At 43.3% G+C, this 12084-nt stretch overlaps 1 protein-coding gene across 4 annotated transcripts in view; it reads left to right on the top strand.

Annotated features, from left to right (window-relative positions):
* GRIA3 (glutamate ionotropic receptor AMPA type subunit 3) overlaps positions 1–12084 on the top strand; it is a 266006-nt gene that overhangs the window by 183737 nt on the left and 70185 nt on the right. For all 4 annotated transcript variants that reach the window (XM_030305646.1, XM_030305647.1, XM_030305650.1 and 1 more), the window contains 3 exons: positions 3863–3967; positions 5126–5233; positions 6678–6884. In XM_030305646.1, coding sequence (XP_030161506.1) covers positions 3863–3967; positions 5126–5233; positions 6678–6884 — 420 coding nt within the window. The remainder of the gene's footprint in view (positions 1–3862; positions 3968–5125; positions 5234–6677; positions 6885–12084) is intronic.

Below are 12084 nucleotides of genomic sequence, written 5' to 3' on the forward strand. Positions count from 1 at the left end.
CAACGTGCTAATCTACATGGTGAAATGCAGAAATATGATACGTGTCTAGGCCTACTTAGGAAACCTTTTTTCCCGATGCCCCAGAGAAAAACCTAAAGACAAGTACAAGAAACCAGGAGACAGTCAAATAGGTCACTTGTTTTTAGTATTTACTGGTAGGCGATCATTGAAGACTTCAGGAAGTACCCTTTGAACAGATCTCATTCTTTACACCAGGAGCAACGTCGGTCATTCATTGCAGCTTTCTGAGCAAGCGCTCTTTCCTGAATATTTCGTCTGATGCTACATGTGCCTGCATGCATTAAAATGAGCCTTCCAGAGTACAAGCGCCTCTTATTTCTACTTATGTAATTATCCCAATGTTTGGGATATCCAAAGAAACAAACTGATGGGCAATGATAAGATAATTCTGTGCCCAACCCAGTAATGAAGAATCCGTCATGGCCTCATAACGTACATCATTTTGTGTAGTTGGCTCTCCTACTGCTGCCTTAAATTTGCCAAGTTGGAAGCACTCCATCAAAAGGGGTTAGTAGCCCCTGTGTCTCTCTCCAAGAAAGAGATATGACTCATTCTCCCATCATGCAGATTTTTATGTCATTATGTCAGTTCCCTAACAAATGCCCTAAGTGTAGTTTTATGGAGGTAGCACTGCACAATTTTGAAGAGCAGTTAATTAAATTCAACCTTCATAGCAGTTACAAGATTTGTACTGTCAGGTGAAACATAATGATGACTGAAATACAAAACTCCCTCCGAGTAAATCAAAAGGAGTTTTCGTCAACCAAATCTCAAGGGGCAAGTACCAGCACCTCCAGCGGACTCCCCATTCACGGCACGAACAACAAATAGAAAATGGCTACCGGAATGAAGGATAAGAAATCTATCTGGCTAGGGAAAAAACTAGATTGATCACACCATTGCGCAAATAGTTTCTGCACGTCTAACTCACTTATAAAGCTCGAGTTATAAGCCTGGTAAGTAACCTTCCTCCCAGGCCCTAAGGATCAAACACTCAACCAAAGGGATGCTTTACCAATTTCTACAGGCCAACTTCTTCCTGCTGCAGCAGAGAGGCTGGAAAGTATCAACATTTTCCAGAAGCACATGTTCCCTTTGTGATAAATGCTCAGTAAAATTCCACTGTTCAGAGGGACTGCGAGGGAAGACGGTCTGAAGTACTAAAGGTTTTACTATGGTAAAAAAAAAAAAATCCCATTTTATTTAATTAAAAGTGACAATGCATGTGTAAATGCCTCCCTCACTGTGACTAGCACGTAGTTGTTGCTCAATAAATCATTCTCTTCCTTCAAAGAAATCTGGCAAACATAATCACTGCCTGATAGAGGCTCCGAAGGGGCCTGTTTTAATGAATAAATAAGCATACCCCTCAGTCAGTAAATATTTATTGAGCACCAATGGCTGTGTATCAGGCTCAAAGTTAGTATGCAAACATGAAATAAGGTGAGGAGAGCTCACACTTAAATTGTTAATATGTAGGCTCACCTGGGTGGCTCAGTCCGTTAATCGTCCCACTTTAGCTCAGGTCATGAGCTCATGGCTCATGAGTTCGAGCCCTGCATTGGGCTCTGTGCTGACAGCTTGGAGCCTGGGGCCTGCTTCAGATTCTGTGTCTCCCTCTCTCTCTGCCCCTCCCCGACTCACGCTCTCTCTCTCTCTCAAAAATAAATAAACATTAAAGAATTGTTAATATGTAAATAAATGTACTTAAAGCCACTTGAAAATTGGGTAATCTACAGACTGTGCAAAGATCAGCCTGAGCCTAGCCTGCTGGAACATGTCACGATTCTAAAGCATTAAAGCTTGTCCCTTTGTTCAGCAAACATTTATTAAGCACCTGCTCTATTCCAGTTCCTGTACTAGCTGCTGAGAGCACAGGAAAAGAAGGTCTCTCATCTTGAGATGTTCCCAAACTAGTAAGGGAGATGGAAATATAGAGATGATTAAAATGTTATGGTTAGGTTCTCCAGAGGGTGCTATGGGAACCCAGAGGAGAAGCACCTAATAATAGACTGGAGTGGAGCGGGGGGGGGGGGGGGGCGGCGATTAAAGAAAAGTTCCCAGGTGGGGTGGTGGGGAACCGCAACTGACAGTCACGTCATTGAAAACAGACTTCCCTCTGATTCTACTTCTGTTCACCAGAAGTTTTCATCGTGGGGTCTCGAATCTCCTGGACGTACCTAGACTGGTGTCCAATTTGTCTATTGTGTTTAAATACGCTAGATCTTTAGAAATATACAATCCTTAACGAGACTTGAAGCCTTTGCTATTTTCGGGAATGAAGGATTTCCTTAATAAGTTCCTATGCCAGTGTGTCTGCCCGACCTACCTGCTCTCCTAGAATTCAAAGCTCAGAATGGAGTGTCAAGAACCCTTCTTGCATCACAGTGTACCCCAGACAGGCTAAGCAATTTCTATCTCAACAAGGGACTTTTACTTTAGCCGGAAGTGTGACATCACCTTCTCTGCAAGCCTGAGCTGACAATGGTGCTTAGGTTTGTTGGGTCAGTAGAACAATCATCTTGTCTTCAGGAAGTCACATTGGAGCCTTTCTCTTTGAACGAGAAGCTCATTTTCCCATCGGTGGTGAACAAGCTCCCTTTCCTTTCAAAAGATGCTCCCTAATATTTGACCTCAGTTCTCGCTTCCACAGCACAAGCCCATTACCACTTCTGACTTGCTAAGTAGCTTGTCACTTTCTGTAAGTAATAAAAAAGTATTCTATCCTTTCATCCTAGGAAAAAGAGACAGATGCTTTTCCTTTGAAGCAAATGGCTTGACCCTTACCAGATGAATCATTCCAGTGACTTATATTTACAGAGGGTCTTGCGTGCAATGTCCCTGAACCATAAAATAATTGGTGAGGAAATCTCTCCACCTGGGAGGGATGGCCTTTTATTAGTTCACAATACTAGGACAGACCCAGGAAAAATTGTGACATATGTGAATCTTCAGGTGGCATCCCACATGGGTGTCCAGGCTCTTCTAGTACCTCTGTCTTTCTTATCTAGTACCACATACCCCTGATTCCTTAGACTTCACAAATTTCATCAGTGTATGGTTTATCCCTCCAAGGCCTGGCTCGCTGCTTACCTGTTTGTAGCTGGGCATAGGTCAAATAAGAGGAGAATCCACCCCTGTTACTGTGGAGGCTGGTAAATAACACTCTCAAGAAAAAGAACTAAATTCATTTCAATTCACAATAATTATCAATATAGCCCGCAAGTATTACAATGCATACATACGACGTGCCAGACACAGTTCTGAACGTTACACGTGTAGAACTCATTTAATCTTCCCACAACTCTAAGGGATAGGTACTAGTGGGATTTCCCATTTTACAGATGGGGACACTGAAGTGCAAAAGCATTAGGGAGCACATCCAAGGTTATACAGTTAGTAGGTGATGAAGCTAGAATGCGAATCCAGGAGCTCCAGAGCCCCTATTACTGAAACCAATTTATGTTATATTGGGAATGCTAAGACACAGCCACAGCCCTCATGGAACGCATAGTTTAGAAGAATGCATTATGCTAGTTAAGAATACCCTCAGGCTACTCCCTTGAGAAGAGACTAATGATAGAAATCTCACACCCTTGAAAAAGTGGTGGTAGGGCCTTCCCTGTATCATATAGGTAACTGCCTACCACCCACTCAAAGCTTCACAAAATGCCAGAGAAGAAATAAAGATCCACATGGACTTGATCTGGCGGATTGAGCTCAATGACTCAAGATAAAAGTTCTCCAAGCTTCTAAGATCTGTCAGCGGGCCTCATCCCAGAGACCTAGAAGGCAGTAATGCGGTGGTATTTGAAAATTTTACATTTTTCCTTCCTACCAGGTACAAGTACAAGGAATGACCGGAAACATCCAATTTGACACTTACGGACGTAGGACAAATTATACCATCGATGTGTACGAGATGAAAGTCACTGGCTCTCGAAAAGTAAGTAGCCAAAACATACACAAAGACAAAGTCTTTCACAAGGTGACCGCACTCAGGTGCGAGAAAAGAGATGTTAGAAAACACATACAAAGCAAATTCCCACACATCATTTTTGCCTTTCTGTTGGCAAATAGTGTAGATACGCAGAGTTGTTTTGCAATCAGAGTGTTCCATCTATACACATTCTGAAAGGAGTGTTTCCCTCGGAGTCTCTCCTATAAAAGTGATAGACTTGGGGCACCTGGGTGGCTCAGTCAGTTGAAGTGCAATTCTTGATTTCAGCTCAGGTCATGATCTCAGGGTCATGGGATCAAGCCCTGCATTGGGCTCCACTCTCAGTGTGGAGCCTGCTTAAGATTCTCTCTCTGTCCCTCTTTCTCTGCCCCTCTCCTCTGCTTGTGTGCATTCTCTCTCTCTCTCTCTCTCTCTCTCTCTCTCTCTCTCTCTTTCTCTCTCTCTCAAATAAAAAATAAATAAAATAAAAGAGATAGACTCAAGAATTATTAACAGCTTCTAACAATAGAGGGAAGGAATCACACATTTTACAGCATGTTGTTATTTAAACAAACTGCCAAGGTACATACAGTTTTAGCAAAAGAATCAGAAAGTAGGTACCTCTCCAGTAGGTATCTTTGCCACCTCACCCCCCTGCAAAGGACTCTGGACAAAGTACCTTTCTCTACAGCTAACTTGTACAACGATCACTTTGCTTCTATCATACTAATAGTTAAGTTAGGCATGAAATGAGGATTTAGCAGCCATTTGATAAAATCCTAGAATGTAAAATAGCTTGGGTCATTTCTACAGGACACTCCTTGGTTTCCCACCCTCACATCCTAGCTTTCCCACAGTTCAGAGCAAAGCGCTCTTCTGCTGTATGAGTTTAAAGGGGAACAAAAGGCTAACCGTCCTACAGTGGGCTGAATTATTTTACAAAATACCACTAAAGGCGAAGTGGGGATGGGAACCCCAGGATGAAGGTTTGTATCACAGTTGGGTTCCTGGTGGGGGTGCCAAGACAGAGGGAGACAGGACATCAATGCTTGGAAAGCTCCAGTAACTAAAAAGAAAGTTTTATTCCACAACAGCACTTGAATTTCATGCAGTACTTTTTGAGTGAAAAAAAAGGCAACCAGGTCAAATGTCTGCTCTTTCTAGGCTGGCTACTGGAATGAGTACGAAAGATTTGTGCCTTTCTCAGATCAGCAAATCAGCAATGACAGCGCATCCTCAGAGAACCGGACCATTGTAGTGACTACCATTCTGGTAAGTACGAAGGGAAGGTAGGTGGGCTTTCTGTACAGCAAGACTTCTTTCTGTAAAGCATTATTCAGCCAGTACAAAAGACCTCAGTTTCAAGCAGTGAAAACATCCAACAGGTCAGCTTAGGAATCTCTCAAAGCATCTTGCTATGATCATGAACAGAATGTCTTTTTAAAAAGAAAAAGAATAGGGGGGGGGGGTGCCTGGGTGTCTCTTTCAGTTAAATGTCTGACTCTTGATTTCAGCTCAGGCCATGATCTCATGGTTGGTGAGATCAAGCCCTGCATCGGGTTCTGCGCTGACAGTTGTAGAACCTGCTTGGGATTCTCTCTCTCCCTCTTTCTCTCTGCCCCTCCCCTACTCTCTGTCTCTATCAAAATAAATAAACTTTTTTAAAAAACAGAAAAAGAATAGGAATTTGGGACAGTTCCATGTATCATTCTCTTCTTTGCCACCCCTCACGCGTGTGCGCGCATACACACACACACATAACACACACACACACACACACACACATATACACTCACTAAAGGATTGAGGTTTCATCTGGACTTGGAATCTAACTTTTCACCATGGGGGACACAGCATTATGTGAAAGAGAGAGTAGGTTAGGGCTCTAATGTTAGGTCTACCACTAACCTGTGTTTAACTGTGCAAGTCACAACTTCTCTGAGCCACAGGTTACATTTCCTTTAATTTATGAAATGGGTATCATAATGTCACAAGACTGTTTCAAGGCAATATTCACCATTTAAAGCTTTTCTGCAAAATTCAAAGCATGGTTGACACACAAGATAGTATTCTCATTTAGTTTTAAAATGTTTTTTCCAAAAGCTGGTATGTTCTTACTACGTGAAGTACAAACCAGGGTTGAAAATGAGTATACCCCTAGGTCTGACGATGTAAATAAATGAATGGAGATTTAGCTGAAGTTTACTTTTGACATGTAAACAGACATGTCAAATCCTCATTTTGTCCTAGGTACTGTACTAGGCCGTGAGGATGTAGAAACGAATAAGCCACAGACCCTGACCTCACAAAGATCGCAGTGGTTCTTAAGGGCTTGCCTGGGCTGGCTGTGGTTCCTGCATGGGAAATCCTGAGAAATCAAAGGCAGTTCACCTTCATGTAAGAGAAATACCTCTACCCAGTTTGCCTAAATCAAAGGCTTTACCAGTGGAAACTGGTCCTGCTTTCAAACCCTCGAAAAGAACTTAAATCCTTCTCTACATCTTTAAATCATCAGTTAGGGACTCCAAGGAACAGATAGCCCAGCGAATAGTCAGTCTATTGAGGTTCCTCTGCTTATTAAGCGAACATTTTTTAAAGGCTCTCTTCACACACCAAACCTCAACAGGCACATGGTGGGGGGGGGACAGTTATTACATTCATCAGCTCTTAGAATAACATGTAGGGGTAATCCTTTGATCTCCCTCTGGTCCCTAAGGAATCACCATATGTAATGTATAAGAAGAACCATGAGCAACTGGAAGGAAATGAGAGATATGAAGGCTATTGTGTCGACTTAGCCTATGAAATAGCCAAACACGTGAGGATCAAATACAAATTGTCCATTGTCGGCGACGGGAAATATGGCGCAAGGGATCCAGAGACAAAAATATGGAATGGCATGGTTGGGGAACTTGTCTATGGGGTAAGTCTTTTCAACGCTATTTTCACTTACTTCTATGCTTTCCACTTATCAATGATAGAGGATTTCATTTTCAGTTATTCAATTGTAGAGTTTTCATGTGGTCTGTAAAAAAAACAAAAACAAAAAAAAAACATTTTCTTCTCCAATTGACTTCTGTCAAGGTAGGATTGTCAACAGCACCATTTGGGCAACAGGATTATGTGGCTAAAAGCAAAGTAAAATCGGGGAACTTTATTTGGCAACCTTAAATACAGCCTGCCCTCTACTGAAAATCTGTCCCTTCTGTGTTCTCCGCGTCAGGCAGCAGAAGTTGCTGCCTCAGCGACTTTGCCTACACAAACGGGTCACCTTTGCTCGCTGCTCTCTCATCTCTAGGCAGCGACCATGTCCTGTGTTCTACTCTTCTCTCAAATTCAGACACATTCTTCATCCCACTATCATCATTTTAGTTAAGGTTCTCACCACTTGTCGGTCATTTAACTGATTTCCCTGCCTCTACTCTTACCCTGGCAAATCAGATCTCCACATTATTGTAGTTTCCCACTTTAAAAATCAGGATAAAGGGGCACCTGGGTGGCTCGGTTGGTTCAGCATCCGGCTTCGGCTCAGGTCATGATCTCACAGTTCGTGGGTTCAAGCCCTGCGTCGGGCTCTGTGCAGACAGCTCAGATCCTGAAGCCTGCTTTGGATTCTGTGTCTCCCTCTGTCTCTGCCCCTCCCCTGCTCATGCTCTGTCTCTCTCTGTCTCTCAAAAAATAAAATAAAAATTTTTTTCATTTTTTAAAAAAAAGATAAAAATCAGGATAAAATTCCAAGTCCTCAGCATGGCAAGGAGTGCACGTCATAATCTGGCACCTACCTACCTCCCTAGATTCATCTTGTACTCTTTCCCCTTAGAACTCAATGTTCCAGCTACTGAAAAGTATGTGTTGCTCCCTAAAGGTCACTTAGGGTATCCCCGGAAGTACCTGTGCCTCTCTCAGTCAGCTAACGCCACCTAGCAGTCCTCCAGAACTCTGATGTGTCCCCACTTTCAGGAAGCCTTCCTGAATGGGATTACCATTTACCCACCTGCAGTCTGGTTAGATACCCCTGCTTTTTGCTTTCTTGTAGTGCTTTTGAACCTGTGTTATAATGATCTGTTTACAAGTTCAGCTGAACTTGCCCCAACTAGACTATGAACTCCTTGAGCACAGAAGCCGTATCTGATTTCTTTCAATATCCCAGAGCACGGCGCATAATGGAAGTTCAACAAATAATTGTTGGATGAATTAATAAAGGAATAGAATCGTTGTGCTAAGGGCTTGCCCATGGGGCAAGTACAGAAGAATTACACTGATAATTAGGGCTTTCAGAAGGGGTACAGCTGCATCTTCAGAGCTCTGCAGTGGCTTTACTTTAAAAGGTTTTGGCCTCTGGTTGGGAATGTCAGATCTTGGGCCGCCCACTGAGGCATATAGAGACAGGCAGAACTGGGCATAAGAGCTGCCCATTGGGTGAACCAGTCACTAGAGAACTAACCCAAGTGTAGATGGTGGCAGCAGATGTTTAGTTATCTCTGATTTTTATTTTCGTTACAGTTGGTTAACATACAGTCTTGTATTAGTTTCAGGCGTACAATATCGTGATTCAACACTTGCATACATCACCCGGTGCTCATTGCGGCAAGTGTATTCTGCAGACGTTTATTTTATTTTTTTTTTTTTATTTTTTTTTTTAAATTTTTTTTCAACGTTTATTTATTTTTGGGACAGAGAGAGACAGAGCATGAACGGGGGAGGAGCAGAGAGAGAGGGAGACACAGAATCGGAAACAGGCTCCAGGCTCCGAGCCATCAGCCCAGAGCCCGACGCGGGGCTCGAACTCACGGACCGCGAGATCGTGACCTGGCTGAAGTCGGACGCTTAACCGACTGCGCCACCCAGGCGCCCCATCTGCAGACGTTTAGATCTAACAGACAAGGATTACTTGCAATGACTTGCCTTGCCTAGACAGCAGGTTAGGGGGAGACAGAGGAATCTAGAGGGTGCATATACTGAGATGAAGTTGGCAAGAAGAAACCATCAAAATTAATTACTGGACTGAGGTTCAAGCTAAGGACTGGATTGGATGAGGTTCAGATGGGAATCAGCAAGAATAAGGTACAGCTCTCCCATCAGAAGATAGTACTGGGGTCACTAAATAAGTTTTTGGAACAGGTCCTCAGGAACAAGTACAAAGGGAGAAGCTCGTTGCTAAAAATAAGGGCGCAGAAAAGGAATTAAGGCTTAAAATGAGATTGGACCTCAAGTACCAAAACTAGGGCACCATCCTCCAGTCAGACAAGGAGGAAGGCAATTTGAACCTCAGCCCCCGGCTATGGGGCTGGAGCCAATTATCTCCCGTCTTGGGTCAAGGTTGGCCCTGGGAACTGGCGCAGGGCTGAGTTGCAGATGAGACTCAAGTGAACTCAGTGATGAGAAAGAGAAGAACCTGTAATGCCAGAGACAGGGGGCTGAACAAGGGGCAGAGCACCTGTCATGCTTCCTAAGGACCCTGCGAAGCTCTGAACCATCTTGACACAACTCTAACCTCTTTGTGAGTTGGCAGTCAAGTCTTCTTCTCTTTTCTATCCCTCATCTCCCCAGCACTCAGGCTCCAAGAGGTCCTGTCTTGCTCACAGCATTCCCCCGCACTTAGCACATTACGTGGTCCATAGTAGATCCTCACTTTTTGTTCTAACGAGCGAATGCCTGGCACACAGTCATGCCCAGGCATTATTCATTAAATTTAGCTCATGGTCGGAGGCAATCTTATATCATTATCACTATTTATTCTTATTATTAGCTACCATTTGTTGCGTATTTCCTAGTTGCCAGACCCAGTGCTAAATGCTCTGTAGACATTATGTAACTTAATCCTCATAACATACCTTCAAGGGAGATGCCATCATGTTAATCATTCTACAGATGAAAACACTGAAGCCTAGGGAGGTGAAGGTGACGTCTTATGCCAACACCAAACAGCCTGTAGTGACACAGTGATTTGAACCCAGGTCTCTGACTATGAAGTCCATGTTCTTTAACCATTGCCCTAGACTGCTCAACGGCTAAAGTGTTATTTCACACCCATCCCATCGTAAAAGATAGTTGAAACTTGTTGAAAAGCTTTTGGTGCCTCTGCCTGTCTGGGGAGAAGACCGGCCACAAAAGCATGAATTTCAGGTGTTGATTTCTACCAGGCCAGAATAACTGACGTGAGTTCTACCAGCCCATTGTGACTCAACAGCCAGAGCTGTCTAGTGTCTCAAGAGAAAACCTGTCACATTCTGTGAATAGCTGAGTGCCCTCCTGGCAATGAGCAAGACATTAGTCCCAGTGATACAGAGCAAGATTTCCTGACACTGTTTGGACAAAGACCCAGCTTTCCACTGGGTTTTGGCTTCTCTTCTGGCGTGTCCCCTGGACTACACCCACCTAATCTCCACATTCTCTCTCTGTTTCCAGTGTGGGTAAGTGTGAGTGAGTGAGCTTGAGAATTAGAGAGTCCCTTCCTTGTTGAGCGATTTAGAAATCAGCTCTTCACTGCCAAATAGGTAAAAATTCTTCTGAAGGAGCCTTCCCTTCTATTCCCTCCAGTTCTTTCTACTGAAGACAAAAGCAATAGCTAGGGAAGTCTCTCATAGGAATATCCTCCCTCCTCCAACCTAGAACAAGTTTCTGATGCCTTCTGGGATAATAACACAAGGTGATTCCAGGGAACTGACAGCAAACCAATTGCCGATTTCCACTTTCCTCTAAAACCTGTGGCTGTGAAAAATGGATGTTCTTGTCATGCTGGAGTAAGACCTCTCGGTGAAGGCGGATGCTCTCGTAAGCTGAATGTGTCCTCCTCTTCATTTAGAAGTTGTAATCTTTCAGCACTGGGAAGTTTTCCACTTCTCTTTCAATGATAGAAATGGAGAAAAGTGAAAACACAGGCATTCATTTCTGGCAGGCCTGGGCTCTTGTAGTTTGCAAGTTGCTTAAGAAAAAAGGGGGGGGAGGAAAACTAGTTCTTGCAATGAACATGAAACCTACACAGATAAGCACAGATTTATCTTTAGGGAATTTTCTCTTCTGCTTTTAGCATGTAAAACAGATCAGAGTAGGAAAAAAAAAAATGAAGACAGGCAGAGATGAAAAAAGCTTCGCAAAGAAGATTTCAGTATCTACCACAAAGTCTCCAGAAAGAGTCCAAATGAATTAAATTTGTTTAGGAAGAAAGAAGCCAATCAGCCTCTTTTCAGATGATTCCTAAATGGGTTTTTTCCCTCTAAAGAAAACCAAATCAAGGTTGATGTTTGGGGCACCTTGTATTGCTAAGAAGGCTATTTTTGAAACAAACGTCAGTAGGACACAATGTGCCCCATTATGTAAGCTCTGCAGAACATTATGGACTTGAAACTGTCCACCTGCTTTTAGCAGTTTTGATTTTGAGCTGGATGTCTATAACATCACCACATGGTAATTGTCCCCAGCTTAAATGGCTTACAGACCACAAGTTTTTATGGCTCCAAAATAGCATGTGTTGTAAGAGGACATTTAAAAACATTTTGTAGCTAACAGGGCTGTTAGACATCTTTTAGCCTACCATTTCAGTCGTTTTACAGATAAAAATGGGGATCAGCCAGGAATGGCCATTAGAACGGCCATTTGGGTAAACCAGGCAACCAAGCCCTGATGGGATGACAGAAATAGTGGCGGGAATTGTGACAAGGTCGCAAAATTGCAAAGCTTGGCAGAGCTTGGACTGTAACTCAGGTTTCTTGACTCCTGGCCCAGTGCTCTGTGCACTGGCTCACAATGGCTCAGTTTACTAAGCTTGCCAGATTATGGGAAGATTGGTGTTATATCAGATACAACATCCCCATCTGCCTTCAAGGGGGTTGCAATCTAGTTGGATTATGAGCTTCTCCGTCCAAGAGACCCATCCTGCTTACCTGTGGCCTCCAGAATAATGCCATACACATCTCTAGTTATCACTTGAAATATCTGAAAACCCAAAGCGGGCAGCTGGGGGTTTCTGCCCTTTGAGAGGAGATATAATCTAACGGAAAAAGAGAGTCAGGGAAAGGGCTGGAAAGAAATCGAGGTTCTAATTGACAAAGGGTCGCCTGCCAGCAGGCAGCTGCTGTGTTCCTTATGTTCCCAGCACTTAGAACTAAAGATGAAGATAGGAG

This window comes from Lynx canadensis, chromosome X (assembly GCF_007474595.2).
Source record: "Lynx canadensis isolate LIC74 chromosome X, mLynCan4.pri.v2, whole genome shotgun sequence".
Taxonomy (NCBI): Eukaryota; Metazoa; Chordata; class Mammalia; order Carnivora; family Felidae; genus Lynx; species Lynx canadensis.